The sequence below is a fragment of the Ixodes scapularis genome, unplaced genomic scaffold, assembly GCF_016920785.2.
Source record: "Ixodes scapularis isolate PalLabHiFi unplaced genomic scaffold, ASM1692078v2 PGA_scaffold13__105_contigs__length_92229423, whole genome shotgun sequence".
Classification (NCBI taxonomy): Eukaryota; Metazoa; Arthropoda; class Arachnida; order Ixodida; family Ixodidae; genus Ixodes; species Ixodes scapularis.
Window position 1 is genome coordinate 32437992 of NW_024609839.1, and position 27436 is coordinate 32465427.

Genomic DNA, 27436 nt, shown 5'->3' on the forward strand with positions numbered 1-27436 from the left:
ATAAAAAAAAAACTACTTGACGTCAATGTTCTCGCGTCGTCTTTCACTAACACAATATTTGCTGTGTGTGAAACGTAACTACACGCCTTTGTGTTCTACGGACAGCTAATTAACCTCGCACCATTTTCTCTCTTTTGGCAAGACCGTCCATCAACTGGGGGTGGTGTTCTCTTCACCGTTCCGAAACACTTGCTTTGCCGAAGTCTTGACCATCTCATCATGCCAGATCTTGAGGCCATCTTTGTCGAGGTTTTTTTTTTGCAAACGTGGAAAACCTCCTACTGCCATCTGTCTTCTACCCACCCTCCCTCAATGCAAGTTCCTACGCTCTCCCACAAGGCATCCCACTGCGCATCGAGCAGAAAACATTATCTACAATTTGTGTAGTTGGGCGATTCTAATAGCCACATTAAATAGGCTGACCCCGATACTTCTATCCCGTCCAGCCCGCCCGAGGACTTGTTATATATACTGGAAACAGCTGACTTCACGCAACTTTGTGACAGTCAATCTTACACCTATAGGAATGGCTCCGTCAGTTTCCTCGACTTCGCCCTTACAACCGATCCCGCCTTCTATCACCGTTGCACAGTCATTCCCAGCCTCCTTTATTGCAATCGCCGAACTCTTCTCACCAAAATCCACTGCTTAGACCCCCAAGCGAGGTGAGCACGCCAATAAGCATTTATAGTTTACAAAAACCGATTTCCAGCATCTCAACCAGCTTATCCACCTAGCGCGCTGGTCCATTCTGTTCGATGACGAATCGGCTAATAACGCCTATGACATTTGGCTTGACATCATGTCCGAATTTCAACCCGAATGTGTTCCCGACACGGTTGGTCGGAAGCGCGCCAACCTTCCGTGAATAACAAAGGAAATTTAGCTCTGCTTACACGTAAACACCAGATTCTCCAGAAGGCACGAAAAAGTCAGAATCTCTCTCATCTTAACCAAGCCCACCTAGTCCGTAAAGACGCCAAACGTCTCATTTATACTTCCCAGAAAGACTAACTACATCAACTAGCAGGAGAAGCTATCAGACAGCCTAAACTCTTCTGGACCTAGTTTCACCATCAACGAAAAATATTCCATGTTCCGGTGTTTATACATCTTTGTATATCTTACTCCAAGCCTAATATATCGTTGAACTCTTCTTTCGAGGCTTCTTCCTTTCCTAAATCAACTGATCCGATTGCACCCGACCTCTCTCCCTCTCAACCAATTACTCTGCCAGCGTTGACCGCGCCCGAAGCTACTCTTCTCCCTAGTTATTTCTCGCGATGAAACTTACGAAGCTTCCTCTCGTGTCAACAGCTACCAACGTCTTGGAACGGATGGCATTCACCCTGCGCACCTCAAAGCCTGCGCTGGCCGTTTCTCCGCGGTTCTTAACGTCTTCTCAACGATCTTTACTCCCACGGTACTGTTTTCAAATCTCCAAAAATCGCTTCCGTAACACCCCTTTACAAAAGCATGGTGCCCCCAAATCTGACTTACGTTTTTATATCGGCCGATCTCCACAACCTCCATCGTGTGCAGGACAATAAAAAGAGTTAGTAACCAACACCTTCTGGCTCATATAGAGCTTTCAAACCTCCTCAGCCCCCATCAGTACGGGTTTTGCCTTGGCAGTCGACACTCACGACAGTCATTCATGCGCCTAGTGACAGCCTTGACAGTGGAATCCCATGCCAAATCGTCCAACTAGATTTCAGAAAAGCCTTCGACAGCATTGACCACAGCTTTCTCCTGCACAAGCTTCGTCTGGTTTGTATTTTTGGTTTACTGTATGCCTGAGTGCAGGATTTGTTTTCCTGGCGCAACCAATCTGTTGCCAATGAAAGCGCTTAATCGTCCACGAAACCTGTACGCTACGGTGTACCAGAAGATAGTGTACTCGGTCCCACCTTATTTAACATGTTTATCAACAATGTCACGTCTTCTCTCTCTTCCATCCCTCTTTAATATGCTGATAATCTTGCCACTATACACGCCTGCATGCTGGCCTCGACGGGGTTCATCAATGGTCTGTAAACAAGCTTGCCCTAAATCTGTCTTAATGCGCCATCATAAACATAAAGAGCTTACACAAAACCTCAAGTCCCTCAGCCCTCCGTCTGAGTGGTGCTGAGGTTTCCCTAACAACGCACATTCACCTCCTCGGTATCACGATCGATCACCGCCTCGACTTCCGTCGTCGCATTCAAGACGTAGTTTCCAAGGCAAGGCAGGCTCTGACTTTCGTCACTTGATCCTCAAGAGGAGCTTGCCCTGGTGTTCAAATATCCTTGTTCACTGCTCTAGTGCTGATTATTCTCGAGTTTGGTAGCTCGGTGTGTAACCCTTCATCCGCCCAACTCATTGCGTCCCTCGAGTCAGTGCAGCGTCAAGCTGCCTACCACAACATAAGGCATCGCCTTGGCGATTCAACACCCCCTTATCGGGAGCTGCTCGCACTTGAGCTCCACCAACTACATAGTTGACTGGGGTCGCTTCACCATCGACGCCGTCTTACCAGTGCACGGCTACTGGCTTCCCTACTTCTTTCGGATTGCACTCTTTATTTTGCGTTCTTTCTGCGGCGTATCCGTTTCGGTGGGTTACAATCCCTTCTTACCCGCACACTCCGCCATGCGCAATATTTCGGCTTCCGTGCAGTGCAACTCTGGAGATTGCCCTACCTACGTCCATCACCACCACTTCAGTTACAAAGAATCACGACACCATACGCCCGTTTGTTGAGAGTGTCGCGAATCATTTGCTAAACAATTGAGAGAGAAACTCCCGCCTCTCACTTTCAACGCCTCTTACGTGACCCCGGTCTTCATTTTTATTTATTTATGTATCTATTCACAATCATTTCTGTTTCTTTTTTTCACTTGTTATCCTAAGTGGCACTGTTTACAGCGCCAAAATCACGGAGGCCTGCTTTCTTGAACTGAATAATAAACAAACAGACAAACGAGATTCATGATGACAACGACCATGACGGCGATGACGATGTCAAGTCGTTTTCCCTCACGAGAGCACAGACTACTCCTCGTCGCAGACAACCGATGGGATAGATGATCGCGACTTCACTGCCGTGACCTATTATATGAGCAAAACGCAGAAAGAGAAAGCCGATCGCTTTTAAAGTTGATAAACCCGTTGCTGAGATAGGATCTGCACAGATTAGAAATCATACTAAAGAACAAGCCCCTTCACGATTAGAATATCGTGAAGTTGATTCGCTATTTATGTTTTCAAGCAAAACATTTTCCAGTTCCCACTCTTTCGATTACGCCTCAATTTCGATATTGGTCAAAGAAAATCTGCCAATAAGCCAGTACGTTTACAACCGCTTTAAAAGACGGATGATAAAAGCACGATCGAAAATTCAGCGAAGATCATCCTCTTCACCCATGTCACCCTAAGAGACTTCGCGAAGTTTCATTGGAGCAGAATACTGGATCACCACTGCCACTGCCGCCGCCACTACCGACCTTCTCTGCTCCTGCTGCTCTGATCTTTAAACGACTGGCCAAAGAGGCAGGAATAAATTATAAACGACAAGAAAGAGTACTTTGACGAAGAGGACATTTTATACGCTTTTTGTCTTCTACAAAGTAAGAGGGTCGAGGTCATCTTGAAGACCCTTTCGTCTGTGATTGCGTACACTCCGAATGGAAAGTTGGGGGTTTACGGAGAAAGAAACACAAATAAGAAAAAAATAACGATTTATATAAAACATGATTTGCGCTTGTTGGAAGAAGAGATCTATGGTTAATTATTATTTATACGGATCTGTACAGCAAAGGTATTTAGTGTTATAATTACAAAGCATATCATCAGACAAAATGACTCAGTGCACTTTAATGCTTTTTACAAATTCAGTGTGGACTGACCCAAATTTCAAGGGACTGTACAGTCTATCACCCGAACCACGTGAGCGAAAAATTATTACTTTTGTTTTTGGTACATTGATTTTCAAACAATTTACTTCAGCCCAAGCTTTTAATTACAAAAAGAAAAAGCGCATTGTCTTTATTTGAAAGGCCTTCTTCAGATCCGTCTGAAAAGAATATGCTCGAGCCATCCGCGTAGATTATGTATTTGCAATTTGAACCAACGGTCACTATATCACTTATATATATTAAAAAAAAGAAATGGCCCCCGTGATACTACCTTGCGGGACTCTGGATGATATGTTTAAAGCAGTTGATATCTGATCATTGATTTGCACAAAGTGGGAGTGAAATTGTAAATACTACCTAATTAGCGCTAGTGGAATGTCGCGAATGCCATAAACGAATAATGAGTCTAAAAATATTGTACGAGTATTTTTCACTAAAGTCGAAAAATACTCCCAGCATCAGTTTTTTTCTTCCAAGTCTCTAAGTATCTCTTCTTTTTGAACCGATAAAGCTATTTCTGTTGATCGATTTTCCGGAATCCAAAATGACACTCTGTAATTAAACAATGTTCCTAAAAAAAAAAAAAAAAAAAAACTTAAAACAAGGAAGCGAATGATTTTTTTTCTGGATATAGAAGATATATAGATATAGGACGATAGTTTCCTAATTCATTTCTGTTCCCTTCTTTGAAACAAGCCAACCCTTTACGGTTTACATTTCTTTAGGGTAAGCACCATATGCCATTGTGAGGTTGAATGTGTACGCTAGACATAGAGAAATAATGCCTATTGCATATTTTATAGGTATAATTGGTAACTCATCTGTGTCACGATAACGACTATTATTAAAGCATACGACGGAGGAACAAACTACGATTTCGTGTGCCGTGAGAGAAACATTGATTCCGCGATTTTCTTTATATTTTCTGACGCTTCAGGGTTGTGAAAGCTGCTACCTATGTTCACAAAATAATTGTTAGATACATTTGCTAAATTTGAACAACTGAAAACATCGACATTATATTTCATATCTTCAATTTTATGTGCCTTATAAGACGTACTAAAATGCTCTTTATATCCATCTATATTATATTGGCCTTTTTTAGGCATTTTGAATAAAATAAACTCGATAATATATCTTTTTAAGATCGCCTAACTTTTCTAGCTAACTTGTTGCTGTACTCTTTGAACTGGGCTAAGGCTGTCTCCTCACGAGCAGCGAAAAATATTTTAGAGAGCTGATATTTCCTACGTTTCTTTTCGAAAAGCACCAAAGTCATTCAAGGTTTCCGTCCTTTTCTAGCAAATGTAAAGCTCTTATCTCGAAAACATTCAAAATAAACCCGCTTAAATATTTCAAGCAACGTTTTGTACGCAACATCCACGTCCGCGGGTTTAGATATATAGGCCCAATCAGTTTTCATTAATTTGTGTCTAAAGGTATCTTATGTGGCTGGTGTAACGTTTTGAAAAGTCACAGTAGCTGAGTCACACTTAAGTGCTTCTCGTTTCGTGTCAACTATCATAAATAGGGACAGGTGGTCACTAATATCTTTACCTATAACACTAGCCTTGACTTTTTTTTCAGAGTTATTTTCAGCAATAATGACACGTTATTGGCTGCTAACAGTAATAGCAAGTCGGCAGTGGTTGGGGTGTCACCTAACAAACTTATATTTAAATGTCCGTCACAAAAAAAGGAAGGAAGAATATTTGCTTTCGTTTGCATAATAAAGGAATTCACGCGAAAACAAAATCGCGCCACATTTTTGTTGGGAGGTTGGTAAACAACAACAAAAATGTAAATGCACCGCCTTATGCTTAAAATTGCGTAATGACCTGTAACAGACGCATACTCATCAACAATTTCAAATTCATCACTCGCAACCAGCATTAAAACGCCACCCCTCGGTTTAGAAAGAGGGCTTCTATAAAAATGATTATATTGAGGAGAAATGAAAAACAAATCAGTATCGTCACGGTATCAGGTTCCAGAGGTCATTATCACATCAAACGAGTATTTGAATGAATCAAAAAGGACATATGTGCGTTCAGCTTAGACCCTGCTAACCTAACATTCAAGTTAAACAGTTTTTAAAAACTCCAGGTTGTTTTATCTGCATCAATACATACATAGTGTGGCCGAAACAAATCGGATGCTGAAAAGAAAAAGAATACAGTTGTAAACAAATTACAATGCAAGCTTTTATCTCAGAAGATTTTGATTCTATCGTCGCTATGTTCTACCGACACAACATCAGTAGTTTCCGATTTACGGGGCGAAGATCTCACCGATTCTTACCCACACATATTTCCATCCGACGTAGCGCTTCTTTGCTGTGGCCTAACCAATCATTTCCTTTACGGTCGGGCATAGATGATAGATTGCAAAAGCAGGGGTGAGAGGGGATAATCCTAAACCTCCATTCGTTAGTCGCTTTTTTCGGGCTTTCGCAAGCACCTTCTTACGTTTCTCCATAGGGATTAACTGTAGGATTACATTTTGCGTGTAATGCTCTCGTGTGCGAACTCTGTGACAGATTTGGGTATCGTGCTTCTCGAACGATTCGCCAATGACTTGCCCGAGTCTGCACAACTTTGCATCAAGGTATACACGTTCATGCACCGCAATTCCTTTCAATTCAAGATTATAGGCTCGAGAATGCTGCTCAAAGTGAACAACGCTCGTCGGATTAGCCTTCCATTTCCCTTTCAAGCGCAAGACACCTCACTCTCAGCTCTTCGTTTTCTTTTTTGAATGATTTGTCTCCCGTGATCCCGCTTGGAAGCGTCTTCTTGATATTTTAAAACTCGGCACTTATGAAGTCCATGCTAAACTTTACTTCACGTATGTCTGAGCCAAGGTCGCGGATTTTATTACACAAGTTTCTCTCAAGCGTTTCTGGCATCGATTTTCATTCAGCTTTCATATCATCCCGGAGCTCAGCGAAAAGTTGCGCGATACCTTTCGCTATAGTAGAAAAACAACTTATCGTAAACGACAATACAATTGGCAGCAGCGACGGCAATTTCGACATATAATGGCGTTATCAATATAATTAGAACCAACCTGTAATGAAGCGCAATATTAAGATGTGTCGACTGCCGTCACGGCTGCCAAGTGCAGGATGATGCAAAAAATCCTCCTTTTTAAGTGCAGACTACAGCAGCGGTACCGTAGCGCAGCCAGTTGCATGTAGGCCAGACGTCCAAGATGAATTCAGCAGCGCCGATGGTGCGTAGCCAGTCAGACGCAGACTTGTAGACGACGTTGACTTGCAAAGAATGGCCTCTTACCAACCAAGCAGTCGATGATCACGGCAGTAGGATTATCAACCCGGAACAGTCGCGCTGTAATAGACCGCAATCTTAAGAAGACGTGTCGCCTGCCGTCGCGGCTACCAACATCTGTGTCCGCTTCTGAAGGTTTCAGGGTGGTCATCAAACAGCTCAAGTCCGGTAGCTTTCGTACTACGTAGGCGAGGGCTGAACACGGAATCAGCAAGCTCTTGGGCGCTGTGGGCTCAGATAGCTAAGGGGGTATCTAAGCGCCCCCCCCCCCCCCCCCAACCAATTTTTTTTTGTCTTTAAGGCGATTTAATATGGTGTTCAAAGACTACCCAATCAACAGCTTTCTACACCTTCACGTATATGTTTAATAATGTAGAAATACGCAACTGCTGGAAACCAAAACCGAAACTGGACTGGGAAATAGGAAGGAATATAGAGGAGGAGAAAGGTTATCGGAAATCACGCGGCTGTGCAACTTGTTTTTTGCTTTTTTTTCTTCTTTTTGTAATCAACGTATTTGCAGCATTCTAGAAGACACAAAAAAGGTTATAAAAATTTTGTCTATTTTTGTATTAGGTCTGTGCCCTCGATGACCCTTCACTGATTATCTTTGGTGGCTGTGTCTAAACCATAGAAAACGGCACGTAACCACGGAGAAGAAAGTGAGCGTGTCTTAAACCGGCCAGTTCTCGATCGGTTGTTTTCGGGTGGAAAGAAAAAGAATTTCGAGCCAAGAATTGTGTTCTGGGTAGTTGGGCTCTTATGTGTCATGTATAAATAAAAACCGTGGCCACCACAAATATTCTGCTAGTGTCCCTTCAAAAAACGCAAGTCGTGTCTTGCTGGTTGCAAAGCAACCAGCAAGCCACCGCAGGACACAGCACGTCCTGCGGCTATTGAGCGTTCACTGAGTTATAAAATGGGTCTGAAAATGGCCGGATGTGACTGAAAATGTCGTCCCATAACGCTAGAATAAACTTAATGCGCAGACCTGTTCACGATTATTGTGGTTATTTTTGGCACCCACAGGAACGGCATGGCATCAAGATGTTTGCAATTTTTTTCATTTTGCCTATGATATTAATCCACCATGCGGCGTCAAGACTTTCTGCGAGGACGGCTCATAAAAGGCACAAAGGAAAGAAGGTAAACTATCCTTTACACGTTCTGTTTCTAACAGATAATGCTTTTTTTATAGCTAGGGTATTATACATAAAATCGGTCCCTTAATTCTTAAAGGGGCCCTGCAACAACTTTTTGTATGGTTTTTAATTTGCACCGAACATGAGCGCACTGAACGTAGTAACTTAAAGAAACTTTTCTTTTCTCAAATTTCGCTTTATTTTAAAAAGTTATAGGCAAATATGAATTACAAAAACAAGCAAAAAATGACCTCCTTCATGACGTCGTAGGTCCTGGCTTGAGTGGCCGTGAACTAGAGGAGAAGTAGTGAGCTCATCGAGCGCTCACGGCTGCCGCACTCCGTGTCGACGGCTCGAGAGGGCGCCACTAAAGCACGTGTTGGATAGGCTGTATGAAGCGGGCGGCCCGGGCGGCTCGCATTGCATTTGCTGCGCGATTAAAGACTCATTCGGCATAACACTTCATGGGCCACAAACGACAGCAAAGACGGAGTAAAGATCAGGTCAGAACGGGAGTCACTTCGCGCTGCCATATCGCCAAATGGCGAAATCGTCAGCCAAGCCCGCGCCGAAAACCTTCGGAACGCTCGGATCCTTGAGCCGGTATACGAACGCAGCGCCGCCGCGTACATCCGGGATCTTTCTACGCTCACCGTTTGTCGGAGCCACATCCCACTAGCCCTTTCCAGTATGCACCGCTTTTTCCGCCACTTGGTGGCGGGTTTGTCGACGGGTCTTTTCTTATTTCCGTACTTCATAAACTGCATTTGTTTCTTTTCTGATCTAAAATACTGAACAAAAACTAGTTTCATACACAATTGAAACGTTTCGCGACACTTGTATTTTGTATCTCGACTGAAAAAAAAAAAAGATTTTTGCGGCTCTGACCAGTAGTAAGCTTTCGGCAACGTGGGTCGCCCTCGTACACTCTAAGAAAAAGTGAGCACCCCCCCTAGTCATCATGCGTTTTGACGGCTGTAACTACCCCACATGCTCACTTAACTACCCACTGGGCTCGAGCCATTGAGCGTTACCACCCTGTTGGCAGGCGACAAGCATGGGGTAGTCACGTTTTATAAACTCTTGAATTGAACATTCAAGTGCATGCAGTCGTTCAATAGTAAAAGTCACTTCAAAAATGTCAAAAAGTTCTTGAAACTTGTTTTCTTTGTGTCGTTGGTTACCATTTATTCAAATTTGGAGCGGTCGAAACAAGCGTGTGGCTCAGTTCGCCTAAACTGGCAGAAAACAAACATTGCCAAAGAGTACAGGCAACCTTGGTAGGCACCTACTAAAACCCGAGGCAGATAAAAAGTATCGCGGTTGTCCTTTCTGGTTCCGTCATGGGGTTTACAATGTACAGCTAGTAAACGTAGTAAACGACTGGCAGCTGGCATCGTGCTCGAGGAATTTAACCAAATCCCTAGAAAAGGACAGGAACCTACGCACAGGCGTGAGTTGACTGGAATGTTCGCCGGACGAGATACTTTTCACGTCTTTTATTATGCGGTTCAGTAAAGAGCGTTCTCTCAATAAAGGTGTGATCGGTCAGTTTTGTGTGCAGATCAGTTGCAAAGTGCCTCCTCGGTTCCGCAAAACTTGCACGCCTGTCATACCCAATTGTTTTGCTTTCAAGTGCAGTGAAGTATGAAGCATTAAACACCACGACTGAGGCCGGACAGAACGAACGTACACTGATATCTGGAATCACGCCCGTGTATTTCAGTATTTCCCTGTCTTGGAATATATGATTCGCCTTTACTGACTCACTTGGCACATTTCATCGAGCATACTCGATAAAAAAATGCTTCAAACAAAAATGCTTCAAACAAGTGTGTGTCATCCAAGCTGAAGTACTTTGAAGGGGACTAGGATTTCAGGCCTTTCGGCACGCGTTCCTTTTACCTATATAAAAGATTCCAAGTAAATTTCCAAAAATAAGGCGTTGGCAAACATACACGTGCTATTTAATTTCGATTTTTTTTTTTTTTTTAGAAAAAAGTACTGCTGGAGAATCCAGCAGGTGCAGCGCAGAGAACTATGTTCTCGGCGTTCTTTGATGCTTGAGGCCGGTTCAGACACATGCGTTTGAATGCGTTTGACAGCGTTGCGTCGAGAACCGAAAGCGACTCACCGGCACATCTGTGCTTCGTATGAAGCGTGAAATCCAATTCAAGGAATCGTCTTGGCACGCGATATAAGCAGCAGGGATGTCCTGGTTTCTCGCTGCCGCAGCGCAGTCAAACGGAACTGTCTGAACTAGGGTGCCTCAATGTCCTTCTGTTTAGGGTGATGCCACCCTCTGTAGTACCCGATGCCGACAGCACGCGCTCACGGGGAAAATACAAAGAAATCAGCGAAAACAAAATGTCGCCATAATACAGTCAACGCCACAAACGCGTGCAGGGCCACGCTCTTTCACGCGCTTCTGAACAAAAAATAAAAATAAAAGTGTGGGACAAAATGGCGAGATGCCACCACCCTAAGCAAAGCGCACATGAAGGCACCCTAGTCTGAACCAGGCTCTAGATAATTTAGCATACGTATTTCGCGTTCGCTGTAGGTGAAGGGACGGGCCCGAAAGCGGCAATTTTGCACTGTCCTCTTGGCGCGAGCGCGAGCGCATAGAATGCATATTTGAAAGACACGCGCTTGAGCAGGAACAATTGTAGCGAAAAGAAGAAAACTGAAACAACGCCTCGGGAAGGACCGGCGGACGGGCTTCGCTAGAATCCCCTGCGCGTGCTCAGTGTACTCAACAGTCACTCAACCACCGCTGAAGTAATTCGGATATGTAAAAAGAAAAAAGAAAATGCATCAGCGTGTTCAGAAAGTTGTGATTGCAGAAAGTGGTTTCGATAATAACACAATTAATTAAACAAGCTTCTGTATACTTGAAGTGTAGGCAAGGGAGAAAACGAAACTGATCAAAACGTGACGTGTAGCGACAACTCAATTTGATTTATAACCTGCAGTTCACTTTTACAATGGATTACATTAGAGATACGAGCGCTTTCCTACGGGCAGTAGAGGAAAATAATATATACGGATAAATCTTGCGCAGTCTTTTCGTATTTATGCAAAATATGACAGTGGTCATCATCCTAATCGGTCACAGAAAATACAGCAGTATATAAGCTGGTGGTGTCGACTAGTCGTGTGTAGAGCAATGTAGAGTCTCAATATCTCATGTTGTACCTTGTGCTGTTAGTGAACGCTTTTATGTGTAATATTCGATGGTGTCTGAATGTCGCGTAGGTGTGAAGTGTGGTGTGGAAAATGTAGTGCGCGCATGCCTGGAGAGACGCTCAGAGTAAAGACTGTTGGTTTCTTTTTTCTTAGTTTCAGCGCTGTCCGTTAGGTGGCGCGTGTCGCCGCTCGATTCAAGGAGTCGCGCGTTTATGTGTTTACTTATTTGAGTGAAAAACATGGAGTCGTTCCATGGCTTCACGGAGCAGCCACAAAGGGTTCGGTTCTCGGGCTCGTCTCGTCCCAGTGCGATCAGTCCCATAGCCAGTTGAATGGGTGTTCCGTGCGGTGAATAGTGCGTGCACAGACCCGGTGAGGATTACCAGGGACTTGAAAGTGAATAAGGAATGCTAACAGGTGAGCAGGAGCGTTGAGCGATCGGAACAGACGCCGCTTGAATCGGTGATGCCTCGCCTCGTCGCTGTCAACCAAAAACGCCAGATCACTAGCGGCAAGCACGGCACGCAGATTCTCTGTTCAATAAAGACGTCATTTCATTTGTCGCGATACGATTCCTTCTTTGAACATTTTCTAGCCGCGAAGTAAATGCAGCCGGCCACGCCGAAAGCAGTCGCGGACAAACCCCCTCGAATGCCCCACCCCTCACATCGCCGCCCCTACTGGTAATAGGTGCGGTGTCGATGCTTCGAGGCGCGTTTTGGAGTGCTTTAGTGCGCACGGAAGGCAGCGAGCGGGCGTACTCACTTGAGAATCGTATTTTAGCAAAAAGCAGTCCAGCTCGCTAGGCCTTACTCGAATTGCTCCACTGTCGCTTGCCAGCCGCCATGTTGCTTTTGGCGGCGCTCACTGTGACTACCTGTTGATTGCATGCCTTGTGACTAATAAGGTACTGATAAGGTACGAAACCTTATCAGTTTCTAATTTTTCTGAGAATTGTTAACATAAACAAACATAAAAAACAAATTAGAGTCTTACAAAAGCAATGTCACGTGTTATACGTGGCATCAATTCAATTGTGATACTTCGAACGAATACTTCCCCAGGCGAATACCGTTGTGGAATACAGGACACTCCCCGAGAATGCATAACAAAAGACGACAAGGAAGATCTGAGCAAGCACGCGTGACGGCGGCAGCGGTGCCGTCTTCGAATCCGCGACCTTGTCAACCGCAATGTATTCCGAGACGTCATTGGTCACGTGCTTTGGTGGAGATAGAAGGCGGGTGGAGGTGAAAATCGACGCCAAATAAATCACTCCAACAAGGTTGGTTTATGGCGCTGCCGTCGTTCTGTCTACAGCAAATGAGGAGAGTGTCCTCCATTGTCTTAAGTAAAGTTTGCTTCAAAAACGCTCTTCGACAAAGAAAGTATGAATTTTTCTGCATAATTATGTGCACATGCCTGTTGGGTGATTTGTAGTAAATTGTAGGCTGCAACATCGAAACATAATTTTAACTTTTGTCTCCATAGAACATACGTAAAATACCCTAAAATGTAGCGAGGATTTGTCACTAAAAGTTTGGGACGGAACGCGAATCAACGATGTCATGGATGACAGTCACAGTGATGTGATTGGCCTAAACCATTTTGGGGCAGCTTTTGGAGCAACCAAAACAGTGTTTCAGAGCAACAAAAGTGGCTTTTGGAGCAGCCAAAACAGTGTTTCGGAGCGGCAAAAGTCGCTTTTGGAGCCAGATGTCATAATAAAAATAAAAATATTCGTTTTCAGTGCTGTATAAACGAAGGTCACTTTGTGTTGTGTTGTGCTGTATTGTGTTCCCATTTGACTTGTTGTGAGGCAACTCGCTGCTTGTGGTTGTTCTGCTTAGACATCCCACAAGTGTATAGTGCTGTAGGCATTGCCGAGAAATTCCGAAAAACCGCTTGTCACCGTTTTACTGGTTCCCGACGTGCCAGATTTTTTTGTCAAAAGTGAGCAAACGTGAAACAATGGATTGCAAGCGTACCGGCTGGTGCCTCTGTTGTGCAATCATGTTCGCATGCACGTGAGGGCAACTTCTGCAGGCTTGCAGTTGCGCGTGCTTCGTCGCGCGAGCGGAGACAACGCCAGTTCGATCGAAACCATGCCACTCCGCTCCGTCGCCAACTGATTCCCAAAATTGTATGCAAAATGTAACTGTCGAACATACGCCAAAAAGCAATCCAGTGGCGCGTGCTTGCCAGGCTGGCAAACAAAATACATGCCACACACACACACACACACACACACACACACACACACACGCGCGCACACGCACACGCACACGCACACGCACACACGCACACACGCACACACGCACACGCACACGCACACGCACGCACACGCACACGCACACGCACACACACGCGCACACGCACGCACACACACGCGCACACGCACGCACACACAGACACACACAGGCACACACAGGCGCACACAGGCGCACACACGCACGCACACACACACGCACACACACGCACACACACGCACACACACACACACACAAATAACCTGAGCGCATCGACGCAAGGCATCGCGAGCCAGGGTCAAAAATTTCTTGGAGCGCTTTGTGCAACGACTCAACTTGAGACGAACACGCGCGCTGTGCGGGTTCAGCGTGCAGACATTGCCTTTTTCGCTTTAGCTCACTTCCCTTCACCGACTTTTTTTCGCGGCAGATTTTTCACGTACCGGGGTCCCTCTCGAAAAAAAAGCCCACCGAGAGAAACCTAGGTAATCAATACTTTGACACAGCAGTCTTTGAGTTAGAGAGTGACTTTTATAGTAATATATGATTTAAGCAAGAACATTAATGTTGATGAACATGCTGCGGTACTTCGTTTCATTTTAGAGAGCGCCATATCTGCAGGGACGTTGGGACGGCAACACCCGACGTCGCGCGACCACGCTGACTGGAAGGCAAGGACCAAATATAGTTTTCCCACGGCCGTTGCTTTCAGGAGCTAGTGCTTCAGCTCACAAAGTAAATCCCGCCGCGCAAAAAACGTGGTTTCGTTTCACAGCATGACGGCATGGCTGGTACCCGGCGCGCTAGCGTCGGAGCGTCCGCGCACACCCGCGTCTATCGCTGAAAATAGTTTTGAAAAAGACGCGAGTCGAGACCCACGAGACGACGGGAGCGCGGAACGCGAGACGGGAGGAAAACCATGCAAAACCGGATGGCCAATTGATGCAGGGTACTTTGTGTCGGACGGCCGCTTGCGGCACATAACACAGGCATGCTCAATTACGGTACTTAGCTTAGTTTCGGTTTTAAAAGGCGAGCGAAATAGGTATTTGGGCGCAGGCTTGGCGCAGATTACCCATACTTTGGTCAAATGTAGCAGGATGTAGCAGGGTTAGCCCCTTGGCGCAATTTGGCGAAATTGGCGCAGCAGTCACATCACTGCAGTCATCAGAACGCCGCAGTCCTTCACCGCAGCTTTTGCATATCATTGTTTTACGGTGCCCTACAAAATAAAAAAAAAATGTTTTTTTTAAACAGTCGGGTTGGGACACGCACGTCAACAAATTAATTTTACTCGAAAAAAAAATTGGAGAAATATTGAAGGCGCGAGATTTATTTTAAATTCTACGCGCAAAGTCAAAGGCCGTCACGGAATGGTCAAACACTCTTTCCACCTCAACGAGATGGTCATACACTCTCTCCACCTCAACGTGAAGGCGAAGCCGATCCACCTCTCGTCCATGCGGCCGAAATGCCGAGAGAGAAAACAAGTAGAAAGGACGTGACTACCGGCTAAAATCACGTCTCGCGCCGTCAATAGTGCTCTTTTTTTTTTTTTTTTTTTCATAAATTAATTTTTTGACACGCGTGTCCCAACCAGACTGCTAAAAATCGTTTTTTCCTTTTTTCCGGGGCCTTACGAACCAAACATATCTGACCTTACAAATAAAAAGCGCGCCTTCCGCGCCTTATAGCCAATTGCAAGCATGGCGCCCTATTGGCGCTCCATGCGTGCAAGAACGTGCAGCTTTCCCGTGGGCAGAGCTGTGGCAAGCCTGCACTTGCTCGTACCTGTCCGCTCGAGGGGGGTATAGGGAGTATTCACTGCCGGCCATACTTGTGTGCGCAACTGCTGAGTGCGCGCAGGAGGTGAGCTTCCACAGCTCTTTTGCAAGGCGCATTTCACACCATAAAAATTGCCGGTCTTAGCAGCCTATTAATATGACCGCTTTCTGAGCATGCGCTCTTAACAGCACCTTCAGTGCCAGTGATAACCCCAATTGGGCAGGAGATCGAACTACAGGGGGCACTTTACTGAGCTTGTTGTCCCCACAGCCCGGTGTTTACTAACACAGCATAGTAAAGAAATTGAACCTCGTCATGCACGATCTGGACACGAGCGCTTCGCTCTTACCAGCGTTTTGGTCGCACGAGGAGCGGCCTTCGAATTGTCATCTTCGATATCGCTGATCAAAAACAAAACGAGAAACTTCGCTTCGTTGTCCCCACAGCTCAAGCGTGCCGCTAGAAGCGTGGCTGTTCAATCTCCTCCCCAATACAATAAAAGTTTTCTGCAAAACAAAACAAAAAAGAGCTTAACTTATTGCCGGAACTCATATGAAACCGCCTAACGTTTTTGTACAGAAATGCAATACCTTAGCTTGTCCCTTAGCCGGGGTAATCTTTGTTTTCTGTAGAGTTCCTTGTTTTCGAGGTTTATTTTTTTGTAGATTCAGTGTTTTCAAGTGGCAGCTTTATAGGCCGAACCACGCTCAAGATCAAGTCCTCGTCCTCAAGGAGATGTCCTCAAGGTCATATCCTCGAGGTCGTGTGTTGAAGGTCACGTGACGCCCGTGGCTGCAGCTTAAGGTCGCGTAATGAAGGTCACGTAAGCGTTGGGCGCGTAAACTCGTAAGCGCTGGCAGCTGAAGCTGACGTGACCTGACGTCCTTGAGGTTGTCTTAGACGTTGTCCTTGGCGTCGCCCTAGAGGTCGTCTTAGACGTCACCTTCGACGTCGTCCTCTAGGTCATCCGAGAGGTCGCCCTTGAGGTTGTCCTACAGGTCGTCCTAGGCGTCGTTCTCGACATCGTCTTCTAGGCCACCATGCTTGACGTCGTCCTAGATGGCGTCCTTAAGGTCGTCCTAGAGGTCGACCTCTAGGGCGTTCTTTACTCGTCCTACATGTCGTGCTTGAGGTCGTCCTAGAGGTCGTCCAAGATGTCGTTCATGATGTCACCTTCGACGCCGTCCTTGACGTCGTCCTTGAGGTTGCCCTAGAGGTTGTGCTAAAGGTTGTCCTCGACATCGCCCTTGACACCGCCCTTGGCATCCTTCTCGATATGTGCACGGCATATTAAAACCATTTCATCACAGCACCATTTCATTTCCAAATTGTTTTCACTACCGATGTTTCTGTAAATCTACCGCGATTCATTACGTTTGGTCTAATGAACGTGCCAGCAATCGTTTTTTTTTGTGTCTATTAATGGTGTCAGGCAAGTAATCGGTGTTTATCGGGGCTTATGTTGAGGATCAGGGGGCAAAAGCATTATTCAACCTTCAGGGAACATGTACAGTACGTGACCTGTATACTTGATAAACCTTCCTGTGCCGAAGAGAAAAAATGAAAGACGTTGACACATCTCACTAACGCGAAATTAAAGCGGAGTTCTTGAAGAGGAGGAGGGGAGGCTACGGTGGGGAGGGTATGCCCCTCCTCCGGCTCCTCTCCCGCACCCTCTTCTCCTCCTCCTCCATACCCTTCGCTCATCCTTCTAACTACCCTTCCATTCTCCTCAGTACCCTCCCATACTCGCGCAGTTTCCCCGCTAAATTTAGCTGAAAAATTGACGCCACATGACCTCAACAAAGTCAGTCAAATTGGACGTTTTAGTGATTTATACAGCGTAAGGTTGGTCTGCCAGTAGGGGCGACACTGGTTTACACTGTAGATGAGCAATTGAGCCAGTGCAGTACAACCGCTAGCCTGGGGTCTTTAACGTGCACCACGCAGTAGTGATACACGACCGCACGCCGGTACGATGCTCATCCGGATCGAAACGGGCAGGGGTGGGGTTTGAACCCAGGATCCTTGGGTTCTGCAGCGCGAGCTTTCACATGACGTCAACACCAATTCAGTTTCCCCACTAAACTTAGCGGGTAAACGACGTCAGATGACTTGCTGTCACGTCACCTATGAGCAAATTCAGTTTCTCCGCTAGGTATAGCGTATAGCGGGAAAATTGGCGTCACGTGACGTCAACACCAATTCGATTTCCCTCAAAATTAACGTGGAATTGAATTGGTTTTGAGATCGCGGGACTTCATTATTCCCGCTAAATCTAGCTGAGAAACAGAATTTGTCCGCTCAATATAGCGTAGACACTGAATTTCCCCGCAAATTTAGCGCGGAGTTGAATTGGTGTTGAGGTCACGTGATGTCACTTTTCCCGCTAAATTTAGCGCGCTTACGATGACGTCGACACAGGGAAACACGGAAACGGGTGCCTGAGAGCTGCGCTCTAAAAGAAAGCAATTCGGCAGAGACACTTAAGACTGCTTAAGAGTGCAGCGCATTTTTACAAGCAGCGCGCCACCTCTTCCTATCGCACACGTCGCTCCGGTTGTGACGTCACGTTCCCCCCCTGCGCAGGCGCGGCGAACCCCGCCGGCTCCACGCCTTCCGTGGCGATGCATCTGCGTTACTGTGCTTTTCTTTGTGTTTTATTCCTAAGGCGCGTCCGCTTCGACTATGAGCGCCCCCGTCGGCTTCCGTGACGAAGCATATGCGTTGCTGTGCTTTTCTTTGAGTTTTATTTCGGAACGCGCGTGCTTGATGATTTGCATTTAGGTGCTGTTTCGCTCAGCCAGTGAGCATTTAGGTGCCGTTGCACTCAGCCAATGGGACTAGGTGCCGTTTTTCGTGGTTGCAGACAACACCGGCTGCGCTCCTTGGGCAGTTAATGCTTTTGAATTAAAAGGTGACAGGCCTGGTTCCCGCAGAAAGAACCAGCATCGCAGACAGTTGGGGGCGGGGGGCAAGGAGGTTGGGGAGGGGAGATTATTCTATTGAGACAGTGACACGTGAATCAGAGCACTCAGAATAATTATATTTTCATGATTTCCACCTTGACCGACAACACGCAACTGAACTGAAGTGGGCTGTGATCCGGATGAACGCAAAATAATTCTTCCGTGAAACTGCTCTTTTGTTTTATTGAAAGAGAGCTCTAGCTTATCGTTTTACGTTTTTAAGCTATTTTGGTAAAAGAGGTTTAAAGATTCCCTTCCGCAGTTTTTCGGTATATATATATACTAAGGCTGGCCGGCGATTAAACATTTTAAATCGATTAATCGCCACCCTTTATTAAAGTAATTAATCGATTGACCGGTTTTGTTTATTCCCGTGCATAATATTTTAAAAAATCGAAATGACAATTCTTTTTTTTTTTTTGCTTTGGCTGCTGTTGTGATAACCGGCGCAACGTAAAATTTTCGATTTTGAGTCAACCTCGAAGTGTATTTGAGAGCAATCAAAAGAAACTTAGACTTAAAAATTATTACTTCAGCTGCAGAAGCAAAGAGGTTAGTTTATATACAGCGGCAATACTGAATTCCCTTCATTGTTGACAACACACTCTGCAGCGCTAAACGGGTACTCGCACCACGTTGAAGTAGCTGGAACACGCACAACTTTCTCAACATGTTTCAAGTTACAAATCTCGTACCTGCGGTTTACTTTAAGTACTCGTCAAGTTCTGCGTGGTAAAAGCGTTGAATTTTTACTCTTTTTTGTCAAAGTTTACCCGACTAAATGGTTAAAACAAATCGTGATTAAAGCATTGATCGATTAATCGGGAGATTATTCTATTACATACCCAGCCTTAAGATACACCAAAAAAAACTGGAAGGTAACGTGTAACTTACTTGGTATCATGACGGGGGAAAGAGAGACTGCTCTTCACCTGCGCTCATGATGCAAGAAAAACATTTAGGTGATACCACTCAATCTGACAGAGCGTCCAGATCACGGTGATCCAAATTATGTTCGGCGGGCCTCACGTTTCTCTTGAATACGGGTAGATGGCGCCCGGTTCAGGTGGACCATAAAATCCCTGTGCACTGGGGAAGGTGGCGCCATCCTTTAAACAAGATGCCTTGCAAAACTATTGGCCAGTCAAGTCACGTGACATCTGTTTTCGGCTTTGGACTTCCGGCTGTTATTATTTTCCCACTTACTCCCTCGGCTGCCTTGGCGGACCTACAGCTGTAGCCACACTACAGCTGTCCGGCGAAGGGAAACAAACTTTTCTTTGTTTCTCCTGGAACGGAAAAATGGATATCGGAGGAAGATCTGCCTTCCCTGAATCGGTCGAAAAGATTTCAACCCGGGAGCCGCAAAATTATGAGAGGTTGGTGCCCTGTATACTGCTGGAGTGATTTTGATGCCACCAGAGTGCAAAAACAGTTGTTCAGAGTGAGTTATTCGCTTCATTTCACAGTAAGCCCTAGCGATGTGAGAGCAAGCACCACACTGACGGCTTGCCATGCACGGACGACCGTTTCGTGGAAGTAAGCGTAGTTAAAAACGGGCTGCTCATGCGTGTTGCTTTGGCTTCGCTCCCACTTATGAGTGCGGAGTTGCAGAGAACGCGCGTTCAACGAGTGCTGCGTACGTGCTCGCGTACCATACCCCGTTTCACACGGGGTACATTCTTGCAACGCTGTCACGGCTGCTGACGCGAGCATGTGTACGCATGTATCTGTGCCCCATTTCACCATAAGTGCGAGCGAAGGCAGTACAAGAAGGACGAGTATGTTTTCTCTAACGACGCTCTATAGCTTCACGAGCGTGTGTGCTTAACCCGCTGAAAGTGCGTTAGCTCTCGTAGCGTCACTAGATTATCCTTCGCTCACACTCGTATTGAAACCAAAGCGCATGCGAATTAAACACTTCTGATCAACCCCACGCTCGCGCCAACAGCTTCGACAGCGCAGATTTTACGTGCAGGCTTTTGACAAGCCACCTTATATGCCTCTTCCACGAGGGCGCAGCCATCTTGAATGCCGTCACTTCTGGTATACGGTGAAATGTCATTTTGATCTCTACACGCCGCTGGAAGGTGTTTACCAAAAATGCTTGTTTGCGGTAACATTCTTGTTTGGCCTCACCTATGTTTTCTCGCATATCCCAGGTTGAAATGTTTTATTATTTCTTTCCGCATACCAGATGCGGAACCCACATGACTGAGAACGACAGGAAACAGAAGACGTCTGTAGACGATTGCAACCAAGGTGACTGGCCGCCGCCATGTCTCTGCTCATGCGGACATGCCCGTCCATTTAGGACCTTGCCAAGGTTATGTTACCGTGCAAGCTGCACGTGTTTGCACACAGGGGGCACTAGTCGGGGCGCCACGCTTGTAATTGTCTATAGAAACTGGAAAAACGTGAGATGGCGTCACATTATTTAGTCGCGACTATAATCTGATCTCTTTCATCTTTTGCAGGATGTGGCAGTTTTTACAATTCAAAAGCATGCACACAATACTCACGCACAAGGATGCGATGCGAATTTTTATGAGCATTAATACAGTGAGCCTAAAAATCCTAGCTTAGCCGCTGGTTCCTACCGCGCCAACGCTTCCTCGGTAAAAGAAAAGGTATCTGGCTTTCCATATGTTTTATAATGCTTTCTCCGCTCGTAGGCCAAACACTTCCGAAAGCTCGCAAAGAACACATATTAAAAGAACGTAGTGAAGACATGTGCGCAAATCGGATTTTGAGTTCGAAGCAAATTCAAAGCAAAGAGTGGTTTTGGTCGAATATTTTCGGATCAAATATGGAATAGTTTCCCCAAGCTTTTCATTAGTGCACCATGCATAAACCAAAACCTATCGTAACTTGTACAGTTGGTTCCCAAGCTGCCACCTGCTCATATCTAATCTAAGCTAATTTTAATCTAACTATATTCATTGTCTGTGACCCCAGAAAGTCTATTGCCTACATTGGATTGAAAAGGATGCATATGACATACCATTAAACCTCTAGAGATACCCAGCTATAACTAATCGAGGGGAATTATAACTATTCTCCCCATATACAAATATTTTTATGAAATCTCGACTGTGAAAAAAAATGTAACCATGAATGATGAACGTTGGTTGTCAGGATATTTCTGTCAATCAGCCAAGCACGATGCTGTGATTGCAAAACTTACGCAGCAGGAAAAAACAATAGAAGGAATTGAAGAATCAATGGAAATGTTGGGGTCACAGTACGATGAAATTCTTAAAAAAGTAAAAACTCAAGAGGACACCACTTCGGAACTAAACAAAAAAGTGAGTAAGATGGAATCCGCAATGTCGAAGCAAGAAATGGAAATCCGTGAACTTAAAACAACCGTAGATAACATGGAACAGTACTCAAGACGAAAAAATGTAGAAATCCACGGCATCCAAAAGAAGGAAAATGAGAATCTACTTGAAATGATCCAGTGTCTCGCCAATAAACTGCAACTGCCTGTACCTGCGACGTAGGAGGTCGAGGCTGTACATAGGTTAAGTGCTCGAGAAGGAAAAATTTCACCTATTATTGTACGTTTCAACGAGCGTTCTGCCAGGGACCAGTGGCTGACGAAGCGAGTGGCACTCCGGCAAGAAAAAATATTCATTAATGAGAACTTGACTAAGTCCGTCAGGGAACTGCTTTGGAGTGTGAGGCAGTGTGCTAAAGAGAAAAATTACAAGTATGTATGGGTCAAAAACGGGAAAATTTTCGTTCGTCAGAGCGAAAATAGGGCAGTCATTCGTATTAACCGTCAGGAAGATTTATTGAAAATCGCTTGAAATGTCAGTGTCGTTTGAAACGTTTTCAGAGTGGGAAACCCACTGGAAGGAAGCCATCGTGGCATCTCCTAGCACCGAGGTAACCCTAAATATGTTGCACATCAATATCAGAAGGATACAAAAACACTGGAATCATTTATTAGTTTCCCTGGCCGATCATGTTGACAGTTTGAATATTTTAATTTTAAAAGAAATTAATACTATCATATCAAACGTCTCCTTGTACTCTCTAGATGGGTTTCAATCATTTTCACTGTGCAGAGAAAATAGAAGAGGGGGCGGAATACTTATGTTTGTTAAAAGTTCTTGGTTCTGTGAACCAGTAACCACATCTCTCACTCAAGCTGAAGTGCTGGTCACTGCTATCTCAAGACAGGACATTTCATTCGTCATTGGCGCTTTTTACAGGCCGCCAAGTTCGAATATTACCTTATTTTTTGACGAGTTAGCAGGATTACTAAACACGTTTGGCAATGATAGCCAGCTAGTGTTCGCGGGCAATTTTAACATCGATGTAATGAAAGTTGCGAACAATGGAGTTGCAAATTATCTGAACCTGTTATCAGGTTTTGGATTAGAAAACTTGACTACGAATTTCACAAGAGAAGAGTTTCTTGGTAATCGGTTTACACGTACGGCGATTGATCATGTAGTTGTGAGACTAAATAAAGCAAAATTTGCCTCTGGAGTAATTAAGCAAAAAACTGCAGACCACTATTTTGTATCCTTTATAGCATTTTGTGACGCACCGCAAGATGACATGGTTGATCAATACAGCGTGATTCTAGACAGAAGAAAAATAGATAATTTTATTAAGCGATTTGACTGGAGTAGTTTACTCACCATGGATTATATCACTGCATATCAAACAATGGTGGCTCAATTTGAATATATATATAACAACAGTAAGAAAAAATAAAAATAAAACAAAGAAAAAGCAGAAATGCGTGGATTACTGTAGAAATAATGGAATTATAACTTTCAGGGCGCCGAAAATACACAAGGACAAGATACAAGAAAGGAGACGTGAACAAGGCGCACTCGCAACTAGCGTTTATGAAAAAACCACTCTCTTATATACTCATGGAAAACAACACAGTCATACTACACAGTCATACTACACAGTCATACTACACAGTCATACTACACAGTCATACTACACAGTCATACTACACAGTCATACTACACAGTCATACTACACAGTCATACTACGTCCGGTGTAGCCCCCTTCGTAGAAAAGTGTGCTCTTTTGCCGATAGTGACACAGACGTGTCACTAATGCAGTCCTGGCCCTTTTCTTTTATTTCGAAGGCCTCGTGCAGCTCCCTCGATATCCGATCGGCGTATCTGGCCAAAAACCTCGTGTCACTAAATGACGGTGTGCAGGAGCAACGGCTGCAGTGCGTGGCGAGGTGTCCCGACGGGGTAGCCCGTGTAGCCGCAGCATGTTCGCGGGCGCGATCATTAAAGCATCTGCCCGTTTGGCCAATGTACGATGCTCCGCATGACATGGGGATTTCGTATATGACGCCCGTAGCACATTCCGTGTACCTGTTGCGGTGCTTCGTATTGCAAGGATCTGCTGACTCACGGGGATTGTTGATTCTGCGACACAGTCTCGATAGTTTGTTTGGTGCGGAGAACACAATAGGCACATCGTACCTATCAGCAACCTTTTTAAGATTGTGGGTTAGTGAGTGAACATAGGGGATTACCACCGGCCTCACTGCTGCTCTTTCACGGGGCTGCCTCCGTGTGCCTTTGAACTTTTTTATTAGGGTTTCCGCTACATCCACCAGAACTCTCTGCGGGTAGCCCGCTTTTTGCAACCTCGCTGCCTGTCTCGTGAAGCTCGCTTGAGCGGTGTGTGCACACGATCTTCTTAGTGACGCCTCGAGACAACTAGATGCAATTCCTCTTTTTACAACTTTCGAATGGGCCGAGCTGAACGGAAGGATACCCTTCTTAGAGCGTGGCTCATATGTCAAAAATCACATATGCTGGACATATGAGCCACGCTCTAAGAAGGGTATCCTTCCGTTCAGCTCGGCCCATTCGAAAGTTGTAAAAAGAGGAATTGCATCTAGTTGTCTCGAGGCGTCACTAAGAAGATCGTGTGCACACACCGCTCAAGCGAGCTTCACGAGACAGGCAGCGAGGTTGCAAAAAGCGGGCTACCCGCAGAGAGTTCTGGTGGATGTAGCGGAAACCCTAATAAAAAAGTTCAAAGGCACACGGAGGCAGCCCCGTGAAAGAGCAGCAGTGAGGCCGGTGGTAATCCCCTATGTTCACTCACTAACCCACAATCTTAAAAAGGTTGCTGATAGGTACGATGTGCCTATTGTGTTCTCCGCACCAAACAAACTATCGAGACTGTGTCGCAGAATCAACAATCCCCGTGAGTCAGCAGATCCTTGCAATACGAAGCACCGCAACAGGTACACGGAATGTGCTACGGGCGTCATATACGAAATCCCCATGTCATGCGGAGCATCGTACATTGGCCAAACGGGCAGATGCTTTAATGATCGCGCCCGCGAACATGCTGCGGCTACACGGGCTACCCCGTCGGGACACCTCGCCACGCACTGCAGCCGTTGCTCCTGCACACCGTCATTTAGTGACACGAGGTTTTTGGCCAGATACGCCGATCGGATATCGAGGGAGCTGCACGAGGCCTTCGAAATAAAAGAAAAGGGCCAGGACTGCATTAGTGACACGTCTGTGTCACTATCGGCAAAAGAGCACACTTTTCTACGAAGGGGGCTACACCGGACGTAGTATGACTGTGTAGTATGACTGTGTAGTATGACTGTGTTGTTTTCCATGAGTATATAAGAGAGTGGTTTTTTCATAAACGCTAGTTGCGAGTGCGCCTTGTTCACGTCTCCTTTCTTGTATCTTGTCCTTGTGTATTTTCGGCGCCCTGAAAGTTATCATGAACCAACTAGCCCAGATTGCCATTCTAATGTAATGGAATTATGCCATGAAAAGAATATACTATGGAATCGAGTGAAAGCTAACCCAGCAAACAGCGCACTGAAAGCGGAGTTTAGAACCTTACGGAATAAAATAACTGCTGAAAAAAGGCTAGCAAAGAAAAGGCACTATAGCAATCGTTTGCAGCAAAACCAAAAAAATCAGAAGAAAACGTGGCAAACTGTGCAGGAACTAACTGGCCACAAGAAAAAAGAAAGCATAGATGAAACAATTAAGAAAGCGTTTAGTGATACTGATTTGAATTCACTAAGCAACAAATTTAATACTACTTTTTGTGCGTAGCGTGTCAGATCTTCACTCCCAAATGAGGGGTGTTCCGGACTTTGCATCCAGCCCCGTTAGTGGGTGCGGAAACTCGGCTTATTTAACACAGATGACAGAGGATGACTTAGTGAAGATTATCAAGAATATGGCTCCAGGCAAATCACCAGGAGCTGATAGGATTCGCCTAAGAGATATATCGGCAAATTTTGAGCACCTAAAGCACGTACTTCTGAAGATAATCAATTCGTGCCTTTCTACTGGTCAGATCCCCAACGGCCTGAAGATCGCGGTCGTGCGGCCCATCTATAAGAAAGGTAGCCGTAAAGTCATATCGAACTACAGACCAATTTCTATCCTGCCCGTGATTTCATTGATACTGGAAAAGTTCGTTTTCAACATAATGACTTCATTCTGTGAGAAATACTCCCTGTTATACCCGTCCCAGTATGGGTTTAGAAAAAATAGAGGAACAATTGCGTTATTGGAAGATCTCTCTGACCATATCCACAAGAACATAGATAACAACAACTTTGTGTTAGCTCTCTTTCTGGATCTAACAAAGGCATTTGATTCAATTAACCACAAAATACTGATAAAGATATTACTACGCATTGGCTTTAGGGACCTTTTTATTGAATTTTTAACTGACTGCCTCTCGGCCCGTCACCAAATGGTAAGCATTTGTGACGTTAAAAGCGATTTATTGCCAATTAGTACGGGCGTCCCTCAAGGTTCCATTCTCGGTCCTCTTCTTTTTAATATTTATGTAAATGACCTTGGCAGTCTACCATTTTCTTCGACGGTATATCAGTACGCGGATGACACTGTTCTGGTTTTTGCAAGTAATGACGAAGCCACAGCGTTATCGTATTTTCAACGCGATATACATGGGTTGATGGCTTGGTTCAGAGCTAACCAACTCTTAGTTAACGCGGACAAAACGAAACTAATGCATTTTCATAATCCTCACAAAGTATTAAATTTGTCTACGCCTTTTACGCTACATGAGTCTGACTGCAGAGTCTGTGAATGCACACCTTTAGAATATGTGTCATCTGTAAAGTATTTAGGTCTTTTTTTTGACAAATTTTTAAACTGGGGCACTCACATAGACTACCTTGCGAAGCGTCTTCGCGTGGTTTCCGCATACTTGTTTCATCTGCGTATGGTATCTGACGTAAGTTTACGGATGAAGGTGTACCAAGCGTTAGGTGAATCGGTGCTCCGTTTTGGTATAACGATATATGGAGCATGTTCAAATTACAAGAAAACAAAATTAGATAATATTCTACACAATGTGTCCAAAAATATTGCGTACAGAACAAGGTGGAGCGGTGTAGATCCTGATTTAAGAATGAGGTCTCTTCTAATTCTTTCCATTGAACGACTGTACATCTATGTAGTTTGTCTAAAACATTATTATAACGACACATTCAAGGTACCATTAAAAAAGCAAAGAACACAAAGGAAAACAGAGCGGTTTGTTCAGCCTAGGATTTTTACGAATTACGGAAAAAGAGTAAGATCATTTTATGTCCCATACTTTTTTAATAAATTACCTGACGATCTATTTTGTTTACAGTCATTCAGTGTTGTTAAACGATGCCTAAAATATTGGTGTCTTACTCATACTAACTAGTTCAGTGCGTGCGTCTCAGTGCAGACTTTGTTATGTTTTAATATGTGTGCGGTTGCATGTGCAGTTGCATTTTGATATTGTATAATTTTGACTTCTGTTGGCTGTCGGGACCCGCCCACAAGCACCCTCGTGCTTTTGCGGGCCCGTACGTATCTGTATGTTTTCGTTCAGAAATAAATAAATAATAATAAATAA

The 27436-nt window shown here is 44.9% G+C and overlaps 1 protein-coding gene across 1 annotated transcript in view; it reads left to right on the forward strand.

The window, feature by feature from the left end:
- The window catches only part of LOC8039489 (ATP-binding cassette sub-family C member 3), a gene marked incomplete at its 3' end in the record, with an annotated part of 76202 nt that overhangs the window by 6455 nt on the left and 42311 nt on the right, over positions 1-27436 (forward strand). Inside the window, 1 exon segment of the mRNA XM_042289737.1 lies at positions 8219-8335. Coding sequence (XP_042145671.1) covers positions 8219-8335 — 117 coding nt within the window.